This window comes from Apteryx rowi, unplaced genomic scaffold (assembly GCF_003343035.1).
Source record: "Apteryx rowi isolate R43461 unplaced genomic scaffold, aptRow1 scaffold_564, whole genome shotgun sequence".
Taxonomy (NCBI): Eukaryota; Metazoa; Chordata; class Aves; order Apterygiformes; family Apterygidae; genus Apteryx; species Apteryx rowi.
Window position 1 is genome coordinate 486,358 of NW_020450832.1, and position 26,264 is coordinate 512,621.

Sequence of the window (26,264 nt, forward strand, 5' to 3'; positions counted from 1 at the left end):
TCAGCCTCCCCCTCAGCCCCCAGGCACCACGTGTGCGGGCGCTTGTGAAGGAGACGGTGCATTTACTCCTCTTCTCCCCAGTAAAGATCCCGAGCCTCCTCCTGCCTCCTGCTTCTTCTCCAGGGTGGTCCCTGGTTGGGGAGAYGGACGGGGAGCAGGCACTGGGGCTTGTGCATGCGCCTCCACCGCTGGGAAACGCTTCTTTGCCGGAGGAGCAGGGCGAGCGGCTCGCTGCCCCGCGGCAGAAACATTCCTGCAGCCGCCACGGCAGCTCCTGCCAGCCCCGCGGCTCCCGAGCAATGCTGCTGCCCTCCTTGCCGAACCTGCAAAACCTCTGGCCAGCAGTGCAGCAGCGCGTCTCCAGGAAGGCCACGAGAGTTCCCGCAGCGCGCCGCTTTCAGTTTCTTTTCCCCGCTCAGCGGTATCTAGGAATGAGCTTAGTCACTCCTTCCCCCGCAGCAGGAAAAAGCCTTCCCCAGAGGCAGGCAGAGATGCACGCTCAATCATTTCTAATTACTGCTTTATTTTGCAGCCTGTGCAGAACTCTGCCTTGGAAAGGAAACCTCCTTACGGCAGGGGGGAGCGTCAGGAAAGCTTCTTTCCCGTGAGCTCCGGCCCCGTGTCCCGCTGCTTAGCACCACCACGCGCACCCGCTCCCCCGCGCAGCGAGCAGCGAGCAAACCGCTGCCGTGGCTCYGTGCCCCTCGGGTGCCCGGGAGGAGCCGGGCAAGGGCGGGCGGCGGGTGGCACAGCCGAGGTTTTGCAGCGCGCCGGATCCACGGCGGGTCCTGCATGCCGGAGCCTGGCCCCGCGCGGTGCCACGCGGACCCGGCTAACGGCACGGCTCCGCGTGGCCCCGGGACACAGCAACGGCGAAACAAGGAGCCCAACTGGGGGAAGCYGGTTTTCTCGTTCTCACAACGACATCCATCCTCCGGGGCAATGGGAAGCGGCTCTGCCTCGGCAAGATGCACCCCGCGAAGGTGCCGGGCCGCTCCGCTGCCTCACTGGATGCACCCCGTGGCCAGCGGCGAGCGCTCGGCGCAGGGGAACAGCAGGGCCCAGCTGCTCCCCGGCTCCGCTTCGCCGCGCTGCTCTGAGGAGGGAAGCGGGAAGAGCGGAACAGAGACGCTTAAGCCAGGGCTCACCAAGCCCTGCCAGCACCACGGTGCGCTCTGCTCTCCAGAGGCCGGATTCCAGCTCCGAGGAAGTAGAACCCTGCCTGGGAACCAAGCCCCGGAGCACCCGCTCCCATCCGTMCTGCAGCCCTTGGTGCCGAGGGTTTGGCTCCCAGGCTTGTCTTCCGGAGCCTCCCTCCGTGGCGGCAGCCTCGGGGAGCACCGCTGCGAAGCCGCAGCCTTTCCCGCCCCGGGGCGGCACGAAGCCTCACCTGCCTCCTGCCAGCTGGTGAAATGCTGGAACTCTTCTAAGCCTGCAGAGAGCAAGGCTTGGAGAACGTCGTCCTGAGGGCAGAGAAATCGACAGGCTGGGATAAGCACGGCCCTGACAGATTTCCGCCTCTGCAGAGGCTGGAATTCCTGCAAGAGCCCCGGGCGGAGGTGAGCACGCCCGGCCCGTGAGAGACGCAGCCCTTCCCCACCGCTCAGCACCCTGCAGCTGGACGCGCAGGCTGCAGCCTCCCCTCCCTGAGACGAAGGCGCTGCCAAAAGAGAGGCAGCTGCGTCCCACGAGCAGGCCGTGAGCAGCCAGTCCACAGCCACGCTGGGCCCTGGCCTTCCCCGCGGCACGTCTCCGCGAGCGAGAGGGGAGCAGTTCGCACCGGGGCCCTGAGAGCTGGCGCAGCCCAAAGGCTCCCTGCAAGCTGCAGTGCAGCCCCCGGTGCAGGGGAAGGCAATCCGGCTGGGCTCATCTGCAGGGACCCTTCCTCTGGAGAACACGGCTGATGCCTGGAGCGATGGGAAGCAGCGGGACACGGGCACGGTTCTGCTGCCCGCGTACCTGCAGGCCGCGGAAGGTCAGGGAGAGGCCTCGCTTGCGCAGCTCACGCAGCACATCTGCCAGCCCCACCACCACCGTGTAATCGATGCTGCTGACGTGGCGGCAGTCCAGGATGACGGAGCACAGTGAAGATGCTGCTGGAAGAAGAGCGTGCGGTCGTTTCCCTGATGAGCCCAGAATTAACCATCCCGGGGGACTCAGTCCTGTGGGATCAGGCAGCTCAAAAGCTGCATTTGACCTCAGCTGGGCCATTGGGCGTCCTGTCCTCAACCAGCCAGAGCGCACACACGTGCAATCTGCTCCTTTAGAGCCAGATCACGCGAGAGGGAGATAAACTTGGACATAAATCCCAAAACATCCCACCCAAAGTCCCTCTTTAATTTTCCTCGGAAAAAGGTCACTTTCACGGAAGTGATGCAGGTGGGCACCGCGTTGCAGGTCACCGGGCCAAGGCGACGGGCCGGCACGCAGGTGCCGTACCTGCCAGAGCGCGTCCGCACACGGTGTCCCGCAGGTACTCGATGGCTGGGAAATGCAGGCTGCTCCCGGGCTGCACGAGGAGCTCTCCCCGGTCGGACACCTGCGCGAGACCCCAGAGCGGAGGGTGGCATGTCACKGGGAGGGCTGAAGGACACCGCACAGGCTGCCATTTTCCCCAAGCAGGGGAAATTGCACGCGTGACAAAGCGAACTATCGTCCTTCCTGCAGGCGGGGAACGTGCTGGAGCCCACATCCCTCATGGAAGMTGCCCTCCTGCAAACACCCAGCACAAACAGGGAAAGCAACGCCTCCCTCCAGCTCCGAGCTTYCTGGATCGTCATTGCCTTGCGCTCCTTGAAATGGGTCCCTGCACTGCGCCGACGGCAGCCTGGGGAGGTGGGATAGGGCAGAAGCAGGACAGAAAAAGTATCCTGCACCCCAGCTCTCCCGGGACCTGCTGCTCACAGGGAGCCCTCTCCCAACTCCCCGCTTCTCGGCAAGCCCAGCTGGCCCCAGCGCATCCAAGGCAAGGTGAAGCCCACCTTTATCGGGGGCCTGGCAATGGGGTAGAGCAGGAGAACCCCCGAGACCAGCACCCCGGCCACAATGCCGTACTGGATCTCCCAGAAGCAGAGCAGGAACGTCACGCACAGGGGCACAAGGTCCAGCCCTGCAAGAGAGAGAACCGAGTCCCGGGTGGACCTTGTCCTCGTGCAACAGGGCCCTCCAGGATGGCACCTGCGTCAGAAAATCCCTGGTGCCCGGTTTGTAACTCAGCAGAGGGAAGAGCGAAGGGCAGCGTGGGAGGAACTGCCTGGGAGGACGCAAAATCCTAACTTTTGGTGCTTCGGGCCTCAAATCTGGGCCCATAGGACCAAAGGCCATCGCAGCTGAGGACAGGAGAGTCACTGGAGTAAGGGCAGAGCCCTTCTAGCCTGCACTTGGATCAGCAAGGGAGAAATCCCAGGCCAGAGCTGCTGGCTACGCACAGCCCCCTGGAAAGGGAAAGGGCTCCGGTGCTTCTGGGCTATTGGCCAAATCTTCCCCTCTTGCCTGGCACCCGGGGGGACACGTGTCCCTGGGGAAGAGCAGTCAGAGTCCCCACTGGCGGCCCCAAGAGGCTACAGCATCCCTCATCCGCCCTCGCACAGGGCGACTGCTCCGCGCGGAGAGCAGGGATCCAACGGGGGATCCGACAGCCCCCGGCTCCGGCCGTACTCTTAACCCGCCACAGCGTCCTGAAGATGCCAGCGTCGAACATGGGAAGCACGGCACAGATGATGACGGCAGCCAGCGCCGCTTTGGGAATGTAGTAGAAGAAGGAGGTCAGGTAGGCCAGCGAGAGCAGGACCAGGGCCCCTGCGGGGAGGTGGGGAGCGCGTGAGCCCCGGCACGCGGGGGAAGCGGGACGCCGGTGCCGGGCACGGGGGGTCTGCAGAGCCGCCCGAAGCTCGGGGGGCCGGGGAGGCGGCGCGGCCTCTACCTGTGACGAGCCCTCCCGCGGGGGTGCACGCACCCGTCTGCGCGTTCACCGCCGTCCTGAAACACAAAGCGCAGGCGCCGTCCCAGGCTGCGGCACCCTGCGGGGCGCRGGGGACGCCGGGGGCTCGCGGCCCCTCTTCACCTGCACCCCGAGCCCCACGTCCCACCGGGGCGCGGACGGCACTGCGGACGGGGAAAACCAGCCCCGTGGGGAGAAACACGAGCGCAGCCAGGGCTCCCGGCCTCCGGAGGCACCGCGGGGCACGCGAGAAGCGAAGGCGAGAGGGCAGGCGGCCAGGTGACCCACGGCTCAGAAGCCAACGGGGGCAGATGGGGACACGGACACGGGTGCAGGGATGCCCGGGGGGTCCCTGCAACCCTGCTCCCAAGATCCTGCAGAGCCCCGACAAGGGTCCCGCAGCCCCAGCCTCCGCTCCGGAGCCTGCTACTCACCGCCCAAAGCTGCCCGTGACGGGATACGAGGAGACGAAAGAGCCCAGGACGTTGGTGACGCCTGCGGCGGGGGAAGGAGAAGGGCTGTGGATGCAGCAGCCAGCGGAGGCACTGCCCGGCGGCCRGCGGAGCAGCCCGTCTCCCTGCCTTCGCCTCCTCCCGGACGCAGACCCGCCGGCTCGACCTCGGACCTGCCTTGTCACGACGGACTTGCTGGGGGACCGCTGGCCCTGATCCCGATCCCGACCCCGACCCGGCGGTGCCGCGCAGCATCCCGCCTCCTCGCTGGGATCAGGCCGCGGAGGGGAGCACGGGGGATAAGAACGGCAAAACTTCAGATAGGGGTAGGACTGTTGAGATGGGGATCGCTGAGCGCTCGAGGACTGGGAAGGATAAACACCATTGYGGAAAGATATAAAACCCCAAAGGGAAGAAGAGGGAGTTGCAGGCAGCGACTCAGCACCACGAAGGACGTGTTCCCGGGAGCAGGGACCGGCCGCTCTCCTCCTGCCCAACCAGCAAAATGCTGCAGGTGCCTTATCGAGGCGGCAGACGAGCTAAGGCTTCACCTAGGAGCCTGTTAGCTCCCAGCCAKCTTTTGTGGGTCTGTAGCTGCTTCGTACCCTGAGCTGTGCGTGTCCTGCTCGTCCTTCACGCACAGAGAAGGTCCCCGAGGGGGCCGGCACAGGCCCCCTCCATCCAGCGCCCAGGGGCTGGTTCCCAGTTCCCACCGGGAAAGGGGATCTATAGGGGATCTATAGGGGACACAGCTGCTCTCAGGCCAGATTCCCACGGCACCGTCCCAGAGAGCCTCCCCCAGCCCCGCTCCGAGCGGCCTCTTACCCATAGCCAGCAGCTCCTGGTTGGGGTCGATCCTGTAATCGTTCTGTGAGGCTGGAAGGAAGAGACAACGGCACGGCCCAGCGCGGGCTGGAGCGCGGGTCCGCAGCGCGGAGGGGCAGCGCCGGCGCCCCGYCCCAGCACCCCCGCCGGGGCGTGGGAGCAGAGCCGAGACCACGCTGAACCTCGGCGCAGCGAGGGGGGCACCCCCGTGCCCGYTCCCCGTTCGGGTACACGGGAACCGCCTGGCCAGGGGAGGGGGGGGGTCCACGGGGCGCCCCCCCAGCAGCGCTCCCCGGGGCCCGCTCCTGCCGCCCCACGCTATGAGCCCGGCTCAGCAAGGGCAGCCCCAGGCCCTCCCCTCCGCCGCCTCCTGGCGAGCAGCGAAGCCCCCGGCCCCTTGCGAGACCCCTCCTGCGAGCGAAGGCGCCGGGAGCCTGACGCAGCCTTACCGAAAGCCTTGCCGATCGCGATGGTCTCCAGCAGTCCCATGAGCGGGACCACGGCCAGGCCGTCTCCCATGTCCTGGGAGAGAAGGACAAGGTGAATGTTGTAAGAGAAAAGCCAGCAAACGCAAGCTCCGGCGGGACGCCCTGCAGCGCTTCCCGCAACGCTGCACAGCCCCGTCTCCCCTCCGACCAGGGATCGGAGCTGAAAGGAGCTGCCCCTTCCCAGGAGGAATTCCCYTGCACCCAGGTTTGCTCAGCTATTTAAAATGACCCTGAGGAACAAGAAAGCAATTCCCGGGGGAGCCCAGCCTTCTCCAGCCAGCTGGCAGCACCCACCTGTACCATCCTGCTGAAGGGGACAGTGCCGTTGGGGGCGACCTCGGAAAACAGCGGCAGCTGGAACGCAGGGAGTCCTTGGGGGATCTTCCCAGTGAGCGTGAACGGCTGAGAGCCCATCACCTGGAAGGAGTAAGCAACCAGGCCAGCAAACAGGACCACGAGGGCATTGCGTGCTACAGTGGAGAGAAGACACCTCCAGTGAAACATTGCCACGAGCCCCGAGGTAGCAGGAGGGAGCAGAGGAGGTAGGTACCCAGCCTGGGGGCAGGCGTTGGAGTCTTTCTACCCTTAGAAAAGGGCATACACAGTGGCAGGACCATCCAGGTGACTTCATCCTCCCCAATCCACCTCTGGGATTCAGCCCCTGCCTGCCTCGGTCAGATCCAGGCTCTCTCTTCCTCTTTGCAGGTCTCCCCTCTTCCTCTGCTCCAGAAGAGGCTGAGACCACAGGAAGGACTGCCACGGGAAAGAGAAAGGGCAGAGAAAGGCCAACGCACCCGTGGCGGAGATCCAGACGATGCGATAACTGACCCTGGTGGACAGCAGCTCCACACTGGGAGCTCTGGGGAGGCGACTCTTCATTGCCCCAAGCCCTGTAAGTGCCACCAGGCAGGCCAGCCCAAGGATGGCGTCCCCAGCCCTGCAAACAGGTCACATCGATGCCAACCTGAACGCGCTGCAGTGCACAGGAAGAGCTACTGCAACAGCTCCCGCGAGGAAAGAAGAACGTATACGCTTGCTACCCAGGGAGCGGCCGCAGCTCCGGAGGGAGCAGCCCAGCTCTCAGGGATCCTGGCGGCCCTGAGAGGGGCCAGGGGGACGCAGGGATCTTCGAGCTCCCCTCTTGGACCGTCAAAAATTGGAGGAGGGGTTGCTACACACAGATGGTCTCAAGCACGTGCTTTTGGACTGGCAAAATCTGATTTACCTAACTGGGAGCAGAAAATAGGACAAACGTGCCCTGTCCCTCCCCTTCTAGTGACTCAGGAGSCCCTGTACCCCCCCATCTTCAAATTTCCAGCACAGATGGAAAGGACAGAGAACGTGTTCTCATGTCACAGCACTGAGCAGAGACCGAGAAATTGGTCTGAGGAGCTTGGGGTGACCTAAGAGACGGTTGTAGCAAAGCAGCAACGGCCCCTGCACCTGCAGGAAGGGGACGGAGCAGGGAAGGTGCAGGGACAGACGCTGACCTGGTCTCTCCGATCCTCCTCAGCGTTTGATACACCTGCAGGAAAAACTGCCGAGGGATTCCCTGCAGTCCCAGGATGTTCTGTGCAAAAAGGTGAAGCCTCGTGAAACCCCACACCATCCCAGCTCCCAGTGYCCGGGGGGGACAGCCAGAAGCACGGGGGCTCAGCGACGTCCCTCCCCAAGGGCCCTGGCACACGCAAGGTCTTTGCCGTCTGCTAGTCAGGAAGGTTCATCGGGGACTGCATCATGTTCCCTCACGCAGCCTTCAGGAAAGGACCTCTCCCCATGCAGGGAGACCTCAGAGGTTCCCTAGCTCTAATTTTTTTGCAGCGCTGCRGCCCTGAGCGTGCCTCCACCCCATCCTGCTTACACACAACCTCCCAGTAAGAAGCTGTTTGGGATCTTCGTCCCATCCCCAGCCCACCCAGCCCCGATGTCTCTTTGCATGCTGCTGGCAGGCAGCAGCAGCAAGCTCCCAGGCTCCTTGCAGAAACACTAGCTGCAACCGCAGTCGTTAGCCAATATCAGCCCTCAGGCTTCTTGCAAAGCCTCACACCACCCCCCTCGGCCTGTCTGATTTTGGTTAACCACAAAGGAAGCATTGCTGCTCCAGAAGAGCCCAAATACTTCAGACCCCAGAGACACCAGCAAGGGACTGGTGGAGCCCTGAACCYGCCAAGCCTTACAGCCAATCTCAGCAGGCCGGAAAGAGTCATCCACCACCGCTATCGAGTGGCCAAATCAAACATGCCTCATGGTTTCACTGGGTGTCCCGATTGCCGCCAGCTCCCGCTCCTGGCTATCACCAGGGMGGAGGGTGCGTTTCAGAGGGCAGGTGGCTCACCAGGGGTGCTCAGGGGTCGGGGCCCGCCAGAAGCCCTGGCAGTGGGACCCGCGTGCCCTTCGCGGCCTCCTTCCTCTGCCACCGGGCCCCGCRCCCAGCCCAGCACTAAACATCCCAGCTCCACACTCGTCCTGTGAACAAGAACTTGAGAGCAAATCAGCAGGTCCCACCTTGACCTGGTTGAAGCTAATGGTGATTGAAGCAGCTGAGGTGAAGCCTTTAATGACTGGGCAGGATATAAAGTCCAGAAGAAAACCTGCGTGGGACAGGGGTGACAGTAAATCGGCTGCAGGGAGCGCAGGGTGTTTGCACGCACACAGAGCTGTCGCGAACGTTAGCAGCGCAACCCGAGTCTCAGAGGATGCAAGGGAGGAGAGGGGACAATTACAGGATAAGCAACATCCTAAAAACATGGCTATAAAAGACAAGAGCATCTCACCAAGACGTAGGAGCCCCATGGCCAGCTGGATGCAGCCCGACAGGAAGGCGAGCAGGACGGCATAGACAGGGTCATGGAACGCGTAAGAAGAGACAAGCAGCGACATGATGGCAGTGGGACCCAGCGTCACGTCTTTGGCAGTTCCCAGGAAGCAGTAGACAAAGCAGCCCATGAAGGAGGAATAGAGGCCGTACTGCACGGGGACAAAAGGAGCATTCAGCGCCACGACACTCGGAGCTGGGAAATGCTACACACTTCCAGGAGGCTGGATGAAGGGAGGGCTGTGCTACTTCGAGATCCCGCCAGAGTCCACAGTCAGTCCTAGGCAAACACATTGCATCTGTGGATCCTGTCCCAGAAAAATGAATGACTGCACACGATCAGCCTCCGGCCTCCCAACCCATCCTGCGCCCCTGCCCTCCCTGCAGTGACCCCAGGCCGCACGCAGCCGTCCTGCAGTTCCACCTCTGCAACAGGTAGCGGCTGAAYCTACGCAAGACGCAGAGCTCGGGGCTGCCGCAGGGCACCGCAACCCACCTGGACAGGCAGGCCGGCCACCTCGGCGTACGCCAGCGCCTGCGGTACGACCGTCAGGCCCACGGTCGCTCCAGCGATCAAGTCGAGCTGCAGCCAGGCCAGAGAGTACCGGGGAAGCCAGCTGAGGATAGGGAGCCTTTTCTGGACCGCGCGATAAGAGCAGCATCGCGCCGGGTCCTGGGGGTCCGGYGCCGGCATGGCTGCGCGGGGCAGGGCGCGGAGCCCCCCGGCTCAGCGGGGTTTTGTGGAGGGGCTGAACCCCCTGCCCGGGACTGCGGGGACAGCAGCACCGCCAAGGCGGCTCCGGCAAAATTCAGCCCTGCTCCGCTCCGGGCCCGCCGCTACCCTGCTGCGGGCAGGGGGGGCCCGAAGCTCCCCGTGCGCCGGGGGAGGCAGCGCCGGGGCCGCGAGCGGGCTGCGGGCGGGGGCTGCCCGTGCAACCCCCGGCMCCGGGCTCCTTCCCGGCGGCCCCGGGCGCATCCGGGGGCCCCGCCCGGGACGGCTCATGTGACGGGGCAGAGGAGGAGCCGGAGCCGCCGAGTCCCGGCTGCTTCCCGGCCGCTTCCCGGCAGCGGCGGCCCCGGACGGCGGCGCGCGATGCGGCCCCGGGCGCTGCCGCTGCTGCTGCTGCTGCTGGGCGCGCTGCAGCTCGACGGGGTCCCGGCCCCGGCCCGCAACGTGCTGCTGCTCCTGGGTGAGTGCGGCCGCCGGCTCGGGCGGCTCGGGTGTCCCGGCCCCGGCGCCCCCTGCCCCGAGCCGGCGGGCGGCAGGAGCGGGACAGCGGCACCAGCGCAGTTTTGGGGGCTCCCCCGCCTGCACCCCTTGGGCCGGGGAGGGACGAGCCCCCGGAGTCCTGCTGCAGCCCCTGACCCTGAGCGCGGTGCCCAGGGCACCGTGGCCTGCAGCAGGGACTAAGCCCCCCCTTGCAAGAGGGGGCAAAACCCTCTGCCCCAAGGGTGCTCCCCAGCCTGCAGCATCGTTCRTGTCCCCTGCAGCCCTGCCTTGCAGAGTTAGAGACACCCTGGCAGGTCAGACCCTGTCGGCGTGACAGGGCAGCCGAGCTCAGCCCCGCACCTCCTTTTCCCCTCTGCAGCAGACGATGGTGGCTTTGAAAGTGGCGCGTACAACAATTCGGCCATCCAGACACCCAACCTGGACGCACTGGCCCGGCGCAGCGTTGTCTTCCAGAACGCCTTCACCTCCGTCAGCAGCTGCTCCCCGAGCCGGGCCAGCATCCTGACCGGCTTACCCCAGGTAGGGCCACCTACACGCGCCGGGGGGCACCAGGGCTGCCGCTCCCTGAGCGGAGCCTGCGTCCTTGCGGCACACGCGCAGGACCTGGTGATCCCTGCACGTCCCCTGCTCTCCCACGACCAGCCCTCTGCCCTCCCCTCTGGGACCTGCCTCCCCAGCTGCTGCCCGGCTTTGCAGCCGCAGCACCCACGCTTTGTGCCACCCCGCACACCGGCAGCGTTGGGGCTGGTTTGGGGGCCAGGCTGGCAGCATCATCCAACCTTTCTGTCTCCCCCGTGTCTGCAGCACCAGAATGGGATGTACGGGCTGCACCAGGACGTGCACCATTTCAACTCCTTCGACAGTGTGCGGAGCCTGCCCCTGCTGCTGAGCCAAGCACATATCCGGACAGGTAGAGAGTCCAGGGCGAGTGAAACAGGCAGGAAAACCCTCCTCCTCCATGCTCGAACCCCATCAGGCAGGAGAGCTGGGCAACTAACTGACCTGTGAGTTAGACACCACTAACTAGACACGCACCCCTATTCTGTGCTGACACGAGTTTCGTTTCACTTCCCCTCTGCTGCCCCCGTGCTGCTCCCCCTTCCCTCCGTGCCTCTGCCCTCGTTCTGGGAGAACGGCCCACTTCCACTTCTGTTCCTAGCCCTTCTCCTTCCCAGTTCCCAGGTTCACACAGGGCTCCTGCTCGACTCGAACCTCCTCCTGGGCTGCTTAGCTGTTCTAGCACTTACCTCCAACTGCGATTTGAGGCAGTGGTTCCAGTGTAGGTCCCAGTTTCTGCTCAGATGCAGAAGTGCTTCTGCAGCCAGCAGCATCCAGTGAAACGACTGGAGAAATGAGCAGCATCTTCCACTTTCATCAGCATTTCCTCTGTGCAGCCAGCGCTAGAGCAGATGATTTGCATCAGTCTCCAGGGAAAAGGGAGATAAAAGCAGCAGCCAGCTCTGCACCCCGTGCTCGCCTCTTTTCTCCTGACGCACCGTGCATCCGCGTTCTTTGCAGGGATAATTGGGAAGAAGCACGTTGGCCCAGAGGCTGTCTACCCCTTTGACTTTGCATACACAGAGGAGAACAGTTCAGTCTTGCAGGTTGGGAGAAACATCACTCGAATCAAAGTGCTTGTCCGGAATTTCCTCCAGAGCCAGGATGAGAGGTGAGACGGACTGTGCATCCCTGTGTATTGCCTTGTGCCCTTGGAACACCCTACAAGCGGGATATGGGAGAGACAAAGGTCTCTGACCAGGGAGTACGAGCTCTCGTGTGGCAGGGGAAATAGCTTTGCTGAAGACACATCTCCATGTCCCAGCTGGTCACAAATAGGAAAGGACGTCTTCTCTCCGGGTCTCCCCACAAACAGAACCCCGGATTAGATGGGAGTCCTGCGGTGGGTTTGGGTGGTGTCCACACACGCACCGAATCCCTGCACACTCCAGAGAAGGTCCGGGTGCTTGGGCAGCCCTTTCCTTCACCACCTCCACCTCCACCCCAYGCTGTCAGCCTCCCTGCTTCCGATTTCTAGGCCTTTCTTCCTCTACGTCGCCTTCCACGACCCCCACCGCTGTGGGCACTCCCAGCCCCAATACGGGGCCTTTTGCGAGAAATTTGGCAATGGAGAGAGCGGCATGGGCTGGATCCCTGACTGGAAGCCGCAGCTCTACAGCCCGGAGGAAGTGCAGGTGGGAGCCCGGAAAGGCGTGCGGGATGCGAGAGCCGCCTGTCGGAGCAGGGGAGGACGTGGGCTGGCGCCAGCCCTCGTCACTGCAGCCAGCGCTGCGGGGTGAAGGCTGGTGAAGCCCAGCCCGGCGTGTCTGTGACCCCCTTCCCAGCGGTTCCCACAAGGCTGCCACATGCCCCTTTTCTTTCGCTGTTTAGGTCCCTCACTTTGTTCCAGACACTCCGGCTGCCCGGGCAGACTTGGCAGCCCAGTACACAACCATCGGACGCATGGACCAAGGTGGGGAGCGGCCGGGGAAGGGGGACGCTGGGGGCCAGGCTGACGCCTGCGTGCACCGAGGTCTCTCCCGCACCGGCTCAGCTCTGCCCCTCTCTGTGCAGGCATCGGGCTGGTCCTGGAGGAACTGCGGCGTGCTGGCTTCCACAACAGCACGCTGGTGATCTACACCTCTGACAACGGCATCCCCTTCCCCAGCGGCAGGACCAACCTCTACCGTTCAGGCACTGCTGAGCCCCTGCTGATCTCCTCCCCTGAGCATAGCGGGCGCTGGGGACAGGTCAGCCAGGCCTTTGCCAGTCTCCTAGGTAAGAGCTTGTGCCCTCTGGGAGAGAGGGCAGAGATGCGCAGAGCTGTGCCTGAGTGTCACAATCTGTCCTCTGCCTTCCGCATGCTGAAACCCAGGGTCCTCTCCCTACTGGGCTGAGGTCAGTCCTGCAGCTCTTGGCATTGGCATGCCTGCCGTCCTTAGGCAGGATGCCTGGTCCCCAGGAAAGGTGAGGAAGGACCATGGAGGAGCTGTGTCCCAGCCCTGCAGGAACATCAGCCCAGGACTCAGCTACATCCCCCCAGAGCTGGAGCAGCTCCAGGCCCATGTGGCTGTCACGTTCCTTTCCTGCAGCAAAGCTGTCTGAACAACCCAAATTGCCCCAGTGGGAGGGGAGGAACATGGACCACCTGCGGCCTATGCAGCAGCAGACCCCAGAGCCCTTTCTCCACCTCTCTGGGGTTGAGCTTCCTTCCACAAGTGCCAGCCCCCTCCTCTCACCCTTCTCTTCCTCTCCAGATCTCACACCGACCATTTTAGACTGGTTCTCCATCCCCTACCCTACTTACAGCATCTTTGGCAGAAAGAAAGTGCAGCTTACTGGAAAATCTCTCCTGCCAGCACTGGAGCTGGAGCAGCCCTGGGCCACAGCCTTCAGCAGCCAGAGCCACCATGAGGTGACCATGTACTATCCCATGCGGGCCATCCAGCATCAGCAATTCCGCCTCATTCACAATCTCAACTACAGGATGCCCTTTCCCATTGACCAGGACTTCTACATCTCGCCCACTTTCCAAGACCTGCTCAACCGGACCACAGCCGGGCAGCCAACCCACTGGAACAAGACCTTGCACAAGTATTATTACAGGGACCGCTGGGAGCTGTTTGACTGCAGCCGTGACCCCACCGAGAGCCAGAACCTGGCGCCTGACCCCCGCTAYGCCGCAGTCTTCGAGCTGCTTCGCACGCAGCTCTTGAAGTGGCAGTGGGACACCGGCGACCCGTGGGTGTGCGCCCCTGATGCTGTCCTGGAGGAGAAGCTGAACCCTCAGTGCCAGCCGCTGCACAATGAACTGTGACCATTACTTTGCCTTGCTGACGCCTTCCAGCACCCACTGCCGCAGGGTGATGCCGGGCACCTGCCAGGCCTGGTGCCCTCTCCCCTGTCCTTACCCCGTGCTGCCAAGGGAGCAGCCACGCTCACTTCCATCAGGTGCAATGCCAGTGCCTGGAGCTGGTGTGGCCTTGCAGGAGGCCGGAGTGCTGCACCCTGCCTGCCTGGCACGAGGTTGGGATGGTGCAAAAACCCAAATTCCTGTGTCACACGCCAGGCTGGGCTTTCTGTATCACAACCACCACCTGTCCCTGGGGCCCTAAGGGATCCTCTGCCCTGGGGTCTCGGCTGTATTCTCAGCCAGGAAAGCTGTAATGCTAACTTACTTTTCAATAAAGCCACTGGAGGAGAATGTCTCAGCTTTTACCTGGAGTTTRGCGCTTTCCTGCCAGAGCCGTTTCTCCACTGCGGCGCTCCACGTTGCAGTCTCCCTAGAGCATTTCCTGCTGTGAACCTCTCTGCAGGGGGACAGATCTGCGCCTGCTCGTCCTTGCGGAAACAGGCAATCTGGGGCCAGCAAAAACCAGCAAGCGTGCAGCAACACTCAGTACCGATACRGTTTAATTTAGCAAAATATACAAAATGCACAGCATCTCTGGAGTGTGCATGCCTGGGGACTGCAGAGGACTGCGAGCCAGGCTGGGATACCTGGAACAAGAAGCCAGAGCCGGGTCAGCTCCAGGCAGGGGCCCGGGCCTGGCCCAGCGCTGGCAGAAGGGCCCCGGCAGCAGCTCCAGCAGCACCCTGGTCTCGGGGGAGGATGTCAGACCAGGCACCCCCAGCTTACAGCTGCCCTGGCCCGTGCCAGCTACCAGCCACTCACACAGGGAAGGGGACAGAAAGCGTCCCAAATTAATAGTCATGGGTAGTCCGTTGTTAATGGGCCCAGGCTGCAGCGAGGTTGAGCATTAGCCTGGTTGTTAGCAGGTCATTTACAGATGGCTGCAGAGACCCTCTTACCCCATCCGGTCCCTGCACCCGGCCCAGGATCGTGGCTGACATCAAAGCCCTCTGCCTGCTCTCCCTGGCTCCAGGGCTCAGCCCAAGTCCTGTGCTATCCACACCATCTTCCTCTGCTCACGAGCGGCGGCTGCTCGGACACAGCCCWCGAGCGAGTCCAGGTCGCTCCAGCTCTCGGGCGTGATGGCGCTGTGCAGGCAGGGCAGCTCGTCCAGCTGAGCCTCCTCGCTCTGCGCGCCGTCCAGCAACTGCTCTTCTGTGGCTCCATGGCRCTGCAGGGCCTTTTTGAAAAACAGCGGGAAACCTCGCAGCCACCAGCCGGCCTCGCCGGCACGCCGCAGCAGAGCGGCACCGGCACCAGGGGCCAGGGCAGGGAGATGGCACGGGGGATCTTCCCCCACCTCGGGGCAGCTTGGATCTCCTCACTGTCTGCAAGGAGACTTGCCGCCTCAGGAGACCAGGCCCAGGACAAGGCACAGCCATGATGGCCCTATAGGATTTTGATCCCCTGGAGCCAGTGGTGTCCCGACCAAGGAGAGGGCTGGGCCAGAGGGTAGCACCAATTTTAGGACAGGCAATACATGGTTTGGGGTTGGGAGAGCCCACGCTTCTCTCCACCAGAGAACACAAACATCACAGCTCCTCAGGCTGCAGGAACCCCAACACCGCTCAGAGCAAATGAAGCCCAATGGGACAGACAGACCGACTCTTTATTCACAGTACTTCCACCCCCTCCCAAACACCCATGTGCAGATAGATGTTTCCTTCTCAGCCCTTGCTGGAGACGCAGGTTCAGGCTTCACCCAGGGTACAGCAGCAAGGGAAATGCCACAGAGAGTCCCAGCGCATCTTGGTCATCGGAGCACAAGCCCTTGCCAGCACTGGTGGCTGAAGGCTCTACAGCTCCCAAACCGCAGTTTCCCCAGCATTCACCTCCCAAGCCCAGAGCTTGAGCTCAGACACTAAACACRTAAGCCCAGCATGCAAAAGAGGCTCAGCCTCTTGCTTGTATCTGTTCCAAAGACACAACTGGGAGATGCCCTGTAGTCCCTCGACAGGTTAACAACTTTGGCACATTAACAGGTTTCTTGTCTCAGCAGGCACTTAGGTTTTTTTTCCAATTTGGAAGTAAGTAATCAGGGTTCCCCATCCCCTGGGGTTCTGCGAGCCCTCAGATGCACATCTGGTAAAGAGCYCAGGCATTTCAAATATAACTCATTTTAGCAAGAAACAAAACCAGACTCGAAGACAAGAGCCAGGCTTTGTGGGCAAGAGGGGATCCAGTTCTGCTTTTAAAAAGAAAAGGCCAGATTCAGCCTACGAGAGCAACCGTATCATAACACTCCACGCTGCTGCATACAGTGGAGATGTGCTACATACAGAGGCAGGCAGGCAGCCTCAGGACCAAGTGATGGCAAACTGCTCCCACATCGGCAGCGACACGGGGATAGTCAGCACCTGAGGAGGCGAAGGAAAGAATCAGCRTCAGCGAGAAACAGCGGGGACAGAGCTGAGCTTGCCGGGGGACCTGCACCCCTCAGCCGCTGGCTTTCCTGGGGCAGCCACGCAGCTCTGCACCTCTCCCGCAGAGCCCCTTCCCACTGGTGGCAGCTTTGGGCTGGTCACCCAAACCCCTCCGAGAAGGGTTTCCCACAGCAGACAGCCCCAGAGCGGCACCGTGTCACTGCTCCTCCACAGTGCTTGGGTGCTCTGGCCCCATCAGCACGCTTCCTCCCAGTCCTTCATCTTCCAGCCCTTGCCCCCTTGCACGGCCTAATCCAGTGCGGCCCCGGCCCCAGGGCAGGCGACTCAGCCCACGCTGGGCAGTGTTCTGAAGCTGGGCTGGATCAGCCCTTTACTCCTCGACACGAACAAAGTGGCTCCAGTGCCAGTCGCTGGGGCAAAACCCTTCCACCCCACGGCTGAGCCATCAGGGTCCCTTCCCAGCTGCCTGCCCTGGCAGCCGGCTGGCAGTGCTCCTCCCCGGGCAGCCCAGCGAAGCCACCCCTTTCCCGCAGGCTCAGAAGAAGCTATGAGGCCAAACGCGCTTGCCTGGGTGTCGCTGCGATAGGAGAAGTCATCCACGAGGGCACCGTTGGCCAGGACTTGCYGGGGAGGACTTGTGACACCCAGCACGGTCACAGCCTTCAGCAGCAGCCCGTCCACCTGGCCGTTTACCCGCAAGAGCTCACTGAGCACGGCGCCCTGCAGCAGCGAGAGGAGCTTGTTACGATCCCCCGGGCTACACGCAGCCCTCCAAGCCCCGTGGCTACGTGCAGCCCTCTGCCACCCTCCTGTGCTCGGCCGCGCGCAAACCCTGCTGAACCAGGGTGGGAGCAGCACAGTGGGTCCCCCCGAGGGGCAGGGCTGCGTTCCTGGTCCCACAGCCTGGCCCCAGAGCCCAGGACAGCGCTGCCACAGGGGCCGGCCTGGCTCTCCCAGAGGGAACGAGCAGGGCTGGGAACAGGGAGGTCCTGCACCACCTCGCACGCAACCAGCACCTTTTGGAAGCGCGCCACGCTTTCAGCCACCACATCCTGGCCCAGGCTGCACCAGACCGGTGCTCTGCCTGTCTGCAGGGCACAGATAGCGCCAGTGGGATGGGACAAGTGATCCGCAGTCACTAAAACCTCGTGGAGCCGTTTACTGGAGCGACAGGGCTGAGCAACATCCACTCCTGCACGGCGCCTCTTCAAGGCGACCACTCTGACCCGCAGCCCTCGGGGCGTGAGAAGAGAGCAGCCTCACCCCCCTCCTGCTGCTAAGGGGCTCTTTGGGAGTTACGGGCCCTGCAAGGGCTCTTTTGTTCTGTCAGAGCTGCACCTTGCTGCTGCATAGAAGAGTGCTGTAACTCACACTAAGAGAAGCACAGCCCGCAGGGACTGCAGCTCCCCGTATGTCCTGCAAGGACGGAGCTCAGCCYGGTGATTTTGGTGCGACAGCTACAGAATGTCTTTGCTGCACCACGGCACAGTGCCCCCATGAATAACCAAGCCCCAGGGGAACTGGGACCTGCACGGAGCAGGAAATACCCTGTCAGAAGCCTCCTGCCACCAGGCCCCCTCCCCACACTCACATGTGTCGCCAGGAAGAGGATCTGTGTGTAGTCCCCACTCTCGAAGGTCCGCAAGCTCTCCCCATCATCCCAGAACAGGTCACCCCTGGCAAACCCATCTGTTGTCAGCGCCACAGTCAACGTCATCCCCTTCTTCCGGGACTCGACAGTTCTAAACGCAGGTTCCTGGGGTTGTGGACAAGGGTGGAGGGGGTCAGACAACCCATGCAGCAATAATCGCTTCGAGAGCTGATGATRTATGTTGGGACACCTTTTCTCCCAACCCTGGTTGAGAACTGAAGGCTCACAGTTTGTTCTGCAATGTCCAGTTTGCAGGCAACTACTTCATACACTCTCTGTCCTGCCCTCTTGCACATATATGGTTTTAACAGCCATGATTGCAAAATGTCACCAGGGAACTCACCTGCAGAGGCAGGATGTGTCCTGCTCGGACATGCACGTTAATCGTGTCCAGGGGAGCTGGTAAGAGGATCCACTGGCCTTTGCTGTGGATRGTTGAGTCCTAAATAGCAACAGGAGGAGGAAGAACGTATCTTAGGGGCCAGCATGTCTGAGAAAGACCTCAGCCAGGCATCACAGCTCTCAAACTCCCATGAGTGAAACCCCACAAGAGGCAAAAGCCCTAAATAACTAACAGTCTTGGGAAAATTTGGTCAGGGTCTGATACCACAGATGTGATGGAGGAATGCACATATGGCYCAGAAGAGAAACCACTGCTGCCCCAGAGCTTCTGCATCAGTGCTGTTCCCCAAGACCTCTGCAGCCCAGTGCTGCCGGGAGCAGATGGGTAAGGAAGCACTTACTCCAGCTAAGCTGTACCAGGTTCCTGCTGGGAAGTAGCCACTGACTTTGGTCTTTCCTGCCTCAAGCACTGGTGTGATGAGGAGCCCTGCACCCCACATGAGCTGGTGGTCCACAGTCCAGGTGTTGGGGTCTTTTGGGAACCTGGAGAAGGATCCACAAAGCAGGATTGTAATGCCAGGGCATTACCCTGCAAGACACTCTGTGCTTACTTCCCACTGAGCCACTACACAGACCTGCAGCTCTGCACAGCCTGCAGAAGATCGCACACGTGGACACACCACCCTGCCCCATCCTGCCATCCCCAGAGACGCTCCCCTTGCTCAGCCACCACTGCTCCTGGCCGGGGGCCCAGCTGGGCACTCACTCAAGGAAGAGAGGCCGCGCCACTGTCTCCCCGGCAGAATGAGCTTTGTGGAAGAGGGTGTAGAGGTACGGGAGCAGGGAGTAGCGGAGGTAGAGGGCCTTCCTCATGGCGTTCTGGGCAGCTGGGCTGAAGGCATACGGCTCCTGAGGCTGCAGGGAACAAGCTGAAGTGAGATGCTTGGACAGTGCAGGCAGTACATGGGAGGAATGGCAAAACATGTCTTTCGGGGACATGAGATGGACTTGACCTGCACAGCAGGGCAGCAACAGCCCCAGGGAGACCCAGCTCAGCTCATATCCTGCATGCACGAGCCCAGCCCCAAGCAAGCATGGCCCTGCAGCGCTCAGACTGCATCAAAGCAGGCAGGGTTTGACTTGTCTGAGCAGCCTTTTCATGTGCTCCCCTTCCGACACCAGCCGCTGAGCAGGACATGGACCTGGGGGCTATTCAGACAGGCCGGCTGTTAGCCACGCACATCACCAATTCACTGACTCTTGCCCCTTCCGCCAAACTGCCCCTCTGCAAATCTCCCTGCTGCAGCCTCCCGCAAGAGCCTCCAGCAGGGTGAGCAGGAAGGACTTGGCTGGCTGAGACCCTCCTTGGCAGGGTGAGCACTCCCTGCCCTGTGGCTGGTGCCTGCCCACGCTCACCCGGTTGCCGTGATCATTGTGATTCCTCATGAAGGGGTAGAAGGTGCCCAGCTGGGTCCAGCGCACACACAGCTCCTCGGTCGTGTCACTCACAAAACCACAGATGTCCGCCCCAACCAGCGGCACCCCAAAGAGATTGAAGAGCAGCACCTCTGCGGAGGGGACACAGATGGGATCAGGGCTGTGCAGTGTTTGGGGCACAGAAACACGCTGCCAGGCCCCAGAGCTCATCAGAGCACAGGGCCAGGCACTGTCTCTGGCAGGAGCTCCCTCCCCAGGTATCACAGCACTGAGCTGAGGGACATAGCGAGGACACTGGCAATGCTGGCACAGATTTGAAAGCCCAGAAGGGGTAAATCTCCCCCAGCAGGAGTCCCTGCAGGTGTCAGGCCCATGGAAAGCAGGTGGGAACAGATCCCATCCCACGGCATCGCAGGTTGTGAGGGTTGCTGGACTCAGAGCCGACTGACTCCCAGGGAGACTGTGAGGAGGTAAAGAAGCCATGGAGAAGTCTCCCAGCTTCTAGAAAGGTGCAGTTCCCTTCAGGGAGGAAACAGCAGAGGGATGCAACCCCAGGAGCCTACCTGGTATGGAGTAGTACAGCTGCTCCCAGTTGCTCCAGACATCCCCCGTCCAGTGACCAGCATAGCGCCCGTGACCAGCAAACGTGGATCGTGAGATCACGAAGGGGCGCTTCCCCCGGACCCTCACCAGCGCACTGTGGGGACGATTCGSGTCAGTCTGACCAAGAGAAGTCCCTGGGCTGCAGCCAATGCCCTGTGCGCTGCCCTGCGCCAGTGACTCCTGGCAACGGCGCAAAGCTGACACATACCAAGGCAGACACCCACTGCCATCTCATATGTGGGGCAGGTGATGCCGGGGCATGGAGCCCAGGAGAGCCACATACATGAAKCCCCACCATGGGAGATGGGAGATGCCACTGCTGGCCATTCACCCCGGGGAGCTGAGCTCCCCACATGTCTTTCTGGCCATCTCTGGAGTCAGCACAGCTCCAGGAAGGCAGAGAGCAGCCCAGGGCCAGTGGATCCYGCAAGCAGCACAGGCTGGCCACAGCCTCATACCTGACAGGAAAGCCCACACCTGCGCTTCTACCCCACACATGAGAGAGAGTTTTCCTCCAGGCCTGAAGGAGCAAGAGTCAAGAGGGAGCAAGTGTCTGGAAATGTGCAGCATGAGGCACCAAGGCACCATGTTCCCCTTCTAGCACTGGCCGTTCAGACTGCACCAGTCCCAGGGCAAGCGGGGATGCTTCTGGCCACCTCTCAGGGCTGGGGACTTGGCAGAAGGGAAAAGCCTACTATGCTATAAAAACCAAACCTTTGCCTATTCTTTCAATCTTTTTGCCTGTGCCCAAACTGCCCACGCAGTAGTGCAGGGAGATGTCTCTCTCTCCTGACCAGACATTTTCAGCATTCCCACCTTTCCCAAGAATTCAGAATGAGTAGATGAGTGTCAGCTCCTTGAGGCTCCTGGGACCGGGAGAGCCAGTCTCCTGTAGGAGGGGGCACTTGCCCTGGAGGAGCTGCAACAAGAGTCTCAGACTTACTCATGGGAAGCAATGGCCTCTGTCAGCCCGTACAGACTGTGGAGGTTGTAGTGAGATGACAGATACTGCTGGCTAGAGGCACAAATGGTTCCTGCTTGAAGGCGTCCCCCAAACACACCTGCATGGAAGAGAAGATGGTGAGAGCAAGCTCAGGGCAGTGGTCATCTCAGCACTAGGCCTGCAAGGACAACACTGCTGGGATGGGTTCAGTGCCCACAGCTACCTTCCTCAGCGGTCAGGGCTGGCACAGGCTCACAGGGTGCCAGAAGCAAAGAATGCTTCACTCTCCTGTGGAAGAGCACAGTACCCCCTAAGGAAAGTAATGCCTTTGCAATCACTGCATCCAATGCATCTGCTCTCCAACTGCAGAGAGCACTCAGCAGTCATGCAGGAGCGAGACCTCCCAGAGAACCAGAATCAGCATTTTGGTTCATTCATCGCACCCAGCTCTGGTTCCCTGCCTGCTCTTCCACGTCCAAAGCCTGCACCTACAGCATCCACGTGCCTGACAGCACTGAGAGATGGCTTGAGGCTGACCTTTCCCAGGGTCCCTGCATGTCTGGCACCAGAGACCCTCACTCCCCTGATCCTCCTGGTGCTCTCTTCTCCCCCAGACAAGGGCCAGTACCTGCTTTCCTCACCTGGTACATAGGGTGGGTCCTCCAGGTTGTTGCTTGGGCAGCCGTCCTGAGAGCCCTCCACAAAGTTCGATGGCTCATTCATGTCCTGGAGAGAGAAGAGATTTTTTGTTTCTGGACCAGGACATAGCAGATGCAYAGGGAATGAGACAGGGAAGTGCACCCAGCGGCTCTGCCAGGGCTCCTGGCACCCACTGGGCCTCAGGAGAGGGAAAAGCCACTTACAATCCACATGCCATCAAAGGGCACTTGGTCATGGAACTCCTTCACCATGTCATACCACCACTCGCGTGTCTCTGGGTTGGTAAAGTCTGGGTAGGCTGTTGGGCCTGGCCACACCTGGAGGAGGAAGAAAGCAGCAATGGGCAGAGCCCCACCATCCCCATCCCCACTGCATCCCACATGCCCATGTTTAAATTGCCTGCTTTTTCAACATGGCCGTCTCATGGGTGCTTTCCCCCATCACTCAGAGCTGCTGTGCTCAGCAGCTCTCCCAACTCCATCTCACGACTGCTGAAGAACCAGCAGAACATGGGGCACTTAATTCCCACAAGCTTTGTTAAATCCCAGCACATACCTTCCCGATCAGGGGCTGCCCAGTGGCATTTTGGATGAATACCCCTCGCTTCAGTCCATCATCATAGGGTTTGTAGGTGCCAGGAGGCCCAGAGCTGCTGATCCCTGGATCCTAACAGAGCACAAAGTAGTGACTCCAACAGTGAACAGGGAACAGCTTCTTGCACTCCAAGCACATGAAAGAGAAATACAAGGCTCTCATCTGCACTCTGCCCACTCTCCCAGCACCAGTGTACAGGGTTGCATCCAACAATAACTTCTGCAAGAAATTCTGCAAAACTCTTGGTGAGCAAAGGACAAAGAGCCTGAGGAAGCAGCATGCACTGGTGCAGTGGCTGCTGAAGAAGGCGTTTCTAAGGTTTTTACTCCTCCTGGGGAAGCTGAGGATCCAGGTGATGCACAGTTCACAGGCAAATGCTGTATCAGTGGTTTTCCAGACTGAGAACATGCTCCCTGCTTCAGACACATGAATTGCTTCCTGCAGCCTCCTGTCCCCAGTCTGTGACTGCTAATTCTGCCTTTAGACCTGGGCTCTGACCAGGCCAAAGGCAGCTATTGCCAAACTCCACCAGACACCTTAAGGACACCTCAAGGAAGGCAGTGACTTCCACTGAACAAGCAGTGACACCGACCTTCAGCCCCAGTCAGCAGGGAGGGAAGGGGCTGGGATGTCAGGGACACCTGGAACTACGTGTGAGCTACTGAGGAAGCTCTGTTGTTGTTCTTGGACAGCATTTACTCATTTATGCATGTGGCAGGCTGGTGGGTAGCCAGATCAAGAGACTGCAGCCAAATCCTGGCTTGCTACAGCCCTTTTGTTTCCCAGCCCTTTGCACAACAGGCCAGAGCCCATCTGCGCAGGAGAAGTAGGGTGAAGCCAGGGGCGTCACTCACCACAATCATGATGTATCTCAGGCCATTCTGGTGAAAGTCCCGCACCATGTCCGGATAGTCCTTGAAAGTTTTCTTGTTGAATGTGAAATCTCTCTTGGCATCCATGTAATCCAAGTCATTCCACTGCACGTCCTACAGAGGCCAAGACTGCCATGTTATGGAAGGACCAGGCCTTGCCTGCACACAGCTGTATCCCACAAACCACAGCAGGTACCCCCACCCCGCCGATGCTCTCCGGTTAGCCTCTGCATGGCTGATTTTGGGGAGAGGCTTTACTGGCTCCATAACTGCTCATCCCGACTCTAGACACTTCCCCGGACAGCAGCTGAGACCTACCAAGGGGAACCGGGCTGCTGTCATGTTGATCACAACCTCCCGGGTAATAGCAGTGGAGGAGTAGCCCCAGCGGCAGAGGTGGAATCCCAGGCCCCAGTAGGGGGGCATGAAGGGGTACCCTGGAAACCAGGAGGGAGAGGGTTAGCAAAACCAGCAGAGAGACCGCGAAGCATCGAACTCACCCTGCAGCCTCTCTCTGCCACGGCAGCCAAGGCACCTCCCCTCCTGCAGCAGGAGGAAGGGGACAGAGGGGTCTCTGGGAGAGGGATAACATTTGCTTTCCTCCTAGCCCCCCCGGGCCCCACAACACGGGCAGTACATCTGACGGGCCAAGCAAAAGAGTGACCTGCAAAGCCGTTCGCCCTTGAAGGACTGCACAGAGGACAGATACTGTCAGTTCACTCCCAACGACATCTGGTCTCCGAGGCAAAGCTGACCCGGGAACGCTTGTGCCCCCTCCCAGCCCACAGGGCCCAGTAGTTCAGGCCCCTACCAACAACATCCAGGTACTGCCGCACGACGCTCTTGGGGTCTGGGCCCAGGAAGACATAGAAATCCAGAATCCCACCCGTCGTTCGCCAAGTCAAGGCTGGACTGGGCTGCAGCACCACGTCTGGGGGGAAGCACCAGCACGAGAACAGGAGGATGAGAAGAGAGACTCGGGCCATCCTCCCACCCCAGCACCAGCGCTTCTGCAGGACTCACCCATGGCATTGCTGTTCAGCAGAAAGACTCCGTGGGCCAAGCCTCCGTCCTCCATCACCAGGTAGAAGGGGTGGGAGCCGTAGAGATTGACCTGGGGCTGGAGTACAGCGCAATGCCAGCAATGCTCCGCAGAAGCGGCACAGCGCCCACCTAATGCCTGCTGGCCATAACGCACGTGCCAGCCCCTAGCATACTGCCAGAAATACCAGGACGGCTCGGGATGCAAACCTAGGGCTTACTGTCCAAACACTGCCTGAATCAGCAGAGCTCTCCCCCAAACAAAAACCCCAGACTATTGGCCCAGGTACCCTCGTACTGGGAGAAAGCAGCTCCTGAGCAGCACAGCATGGAACCCAAGGGTGCCGAACCCCAAGTCTTGGGAYGATGGTCCCAGAGGCCTGCCCTGGGCTGAGAGCAAATGCTCTGCTGGGTCTACACAAGGACAGGTCCCAAAGCTTAATAAACATGTACATATATTTTTTCAGCCTTGGACAGGAAGGAAGTAAAGAAACAGAACGGAACTCAGGGCCCCTCCCCCAAGTACAGTTATTTCCCTTTTTCTCAGCCTCGCTGCATACCACGGGTGCCATGTCCCGATTCCACAGGGTGATTTTGGTCCATGCCGTGTCGAGGATGAGGGATGTCAGATGCTCTCCCAGCCCAGTAATGAAATGAGACGGCAAGGAAGTGGAGATCTGCAGGAACTGGTCTGCGAAGAACAGGGGTGCCACGGTCGTGTTCAACCTGCCAAAGAGAAACAGAGACTCCCAGCAAACAGCCTTGGCAGCGCCAAGCGTGGCGGGGAGGGAAGAGCGGCTCAGCAGGAGAACCACGGCTCTGGGAAGCATCACAAATGATCGTATCCAGGTGCCTTAGTCACAGCACAAAAGATAGGTTTCGGCTGAGCTCTAGGAGCGCTGCTTCCCTCTTCAGTGAGACACTGAATTGCAGGTTTAGGTAAGAACAAAGCCAAAAACTCACAGCAGCTGCCTGCTGCCCCTGCTCCCAGCATACAGGCCCAGGCATTGCTGCGACCTGTGCCAGGTCCCGATTCCAGACAAAATCCCTTTGGAGCAGCTCCCCCATGGCGCAGGAGTCAAGAAGAGGCGGGTGGCTGTGGAGGGTCATGACAGGGTTAAACTGGTGGAAAGTTGCAAGTAGCAAGCAACAGGAGCCTCAGACAAACGTACCCAAGGACACTGGTGCAGCTGGGAATGATACATCCTGAGAAAGTACAGATAAACTAGCAGAAGCCAGTGGGAACCAAGGTTAAGGGCAAGACAGCTTTCCTAAACAAGTAGCAAGCTACAAGGCATGACCGCTGCGTGCGTGATCGGTGTAATGGTTGGCTACCTGTGACATAATCTGCACGATGATTGGCCTAGCAAAGTGTGTCTGTGAAACCACTGAAGCAGCTAACTTTTTAAATATGCTCAGAAATAAACAATAAATGTCTCAGCACGCAAACCCTCCTGAGTCCGTGCCATTCATCCGCCACAGGTGGCTAGTGCTGGCCCCTTCTTGCAGGGGGCACAGCCAGGGCAGAGCAAACCCGAGCAGCTGGGACAGCACAGCACGAAGCAAAGGAGCGGAGACCCTCGGAAGGAGCGCTGTCGGCTGGGCAGCAAGGAGAGCTCCCGGCAGCGGGCCGAGGCTCGGGGCAGGGGGTCGGGAGGACCGCCGGCCGCAGCAGGGCACTTACAGCACCTTCCCCGTGGACTCCCTGTAGACGACGAGGCCGAAGGGGTCCTCGTTGAACTGCAGCCCGTAGAGCGTGGAGGCGGCGCGGGCGCCCGCCGGCGGCGTGTCCAGCGGCACCTCGTAGCGCTGGCGGGCCGGGTCGCGGAGCTGCCGGGGGAGGGGGGAGAGCGGGGTCAGGCAGGCCCGGGGGGCCGGGGGCCGCGGCCGGGGGGGCCGGGGCGCACCGTGAAGCGCAGGCGGCTGCGGGTCTCCAGCGCCACGTCGAGCCGCAGGGTGCCCACGTCCCCGGGCAGGAAGGTGGCGGCGCAGCGGCGCAGCAAGGCCGCGTAGCCGCCCGCGGTGGCCGTCAGGTTCTCGGCGCGGTAGCTGCGGTAGCCGCGGGGGAAGAAGCAC

At 61.1% G+C, this 26,264-nt stretch overlaps 3 protein-coding genes across 7 annotated transcripts; 1 reads left to right on the forward strand and 2 right to left on the reverse strand.

Moving 5' to 3' along the window:
• Window positions 1-503: 503 nt before the first annotated feature.
• On the reverse strand, window positions 504-11,251 carry SLC26A11 (solute carrier family 26 member 11). Of its 5 annotated transcripts, none has more exons than XM_026081974.1 (16): window positions 10,999-11,251; window positions 8,480-8,672; window positions 8,211-8,296; window positions 7,196-7,275; window positions 6,500-6,642; window positions 6,000-6,175; window positions 5,667-5,739; window positions 5,218-5,268; window positions 4,375-4,435; window positions 3,923-3,978; window positions 3,658-3,798; window positions 2,982-3,109; window positions 2,440-2,539; window positions 1,960-2,096; window positions 1,391-1,463; window positions 504-1,091 (listed from the first exon to the last, which is right to left on the reverse strand). In XM_026081974.1, exons 1-16 carry the CDS (start codon window positions 11,080-11,082, stop codon window positions 916-918), a joined length of 1,758 nt encoding a protein of 585 aa, XP_025937759.1. In that variant the 5' UTR covers window positions 11,083-11,251; the 3' UTR covers window positions 504-915. The 5 variants fall into 5 exon arrangements, with proteins under 5 accessions (XP_025937759.1, XP_025937756.1, XP_025937757.1 ...); XM_026081971.1 differs by lacking the exon at window positions 10,999-11,251 and adding an exon at window positions 9,017-9,464; XM_026081972.1 differs by lacking the exon at window positions 10,999-11,251 and adding an exon at window positions 9,017-9,463 and having other exon boundaries at window positions 1,960-2,093.
• Window positions 9,614-13,966, forward strand: SGSH (N-sulfoglucosamine sulfohydrolase). The gene is made up of 8 exons (XM_026081976.1): window positions 9,614-9,710; window positions 10,110-10,270; window positions 10,556-10,661; window positions 11,270-11,420; window positions 11,787-11,943; window positions 12,140-12,221; window positions 12,323-12,526; window positions 13,006-13,966. Exons 1-8 carry the CDS (start codon window positions 9,614-9,616, stop codon window positions 13,563-13,565), a joined length of 1,518 nt encoding a protein of 505 aa, XP_025937761.1. The 3' UTR covers window positions 13,566-13,966.
• A 1,283-nt stretch (window positions 13,967-15,249) lies between these two features.
• GAA (glucosidase alpha, acid) lies at window positions 15,250-26,263 on the reverse strand (the record flags this gene model as incomplete). Its single annotated transcript, XM_026082011.1, has 19 exons — window positions 15,250-16,018; window positions 16,613-16,765; window positions 17,637-17,801; window positions 18,040-18,138; window positions 18,440-18,581; window positions 18,805-18,953; window positions 19,455-19,606; window positions 20,039-20,172; window positions 21,022-21,139; window positions 21,663-21,747; window positions 21,885-21,998; window positions 22,237-22,347; window positions 23,130-23,261; window positions 23,466-23,584; window positions 23,959-24,078; window positions 24,171-24,267; window positions 24,749-24,914; window positions 25,873-26,018; window positions 26,096-26,263. Coding segments are annotated over 19 exons (2,430 nt in total), but the record flags the coding sequence as incomplete, so codon positions are not given.
• Window position 26,264: the final 1 nt, after the last annotated feature.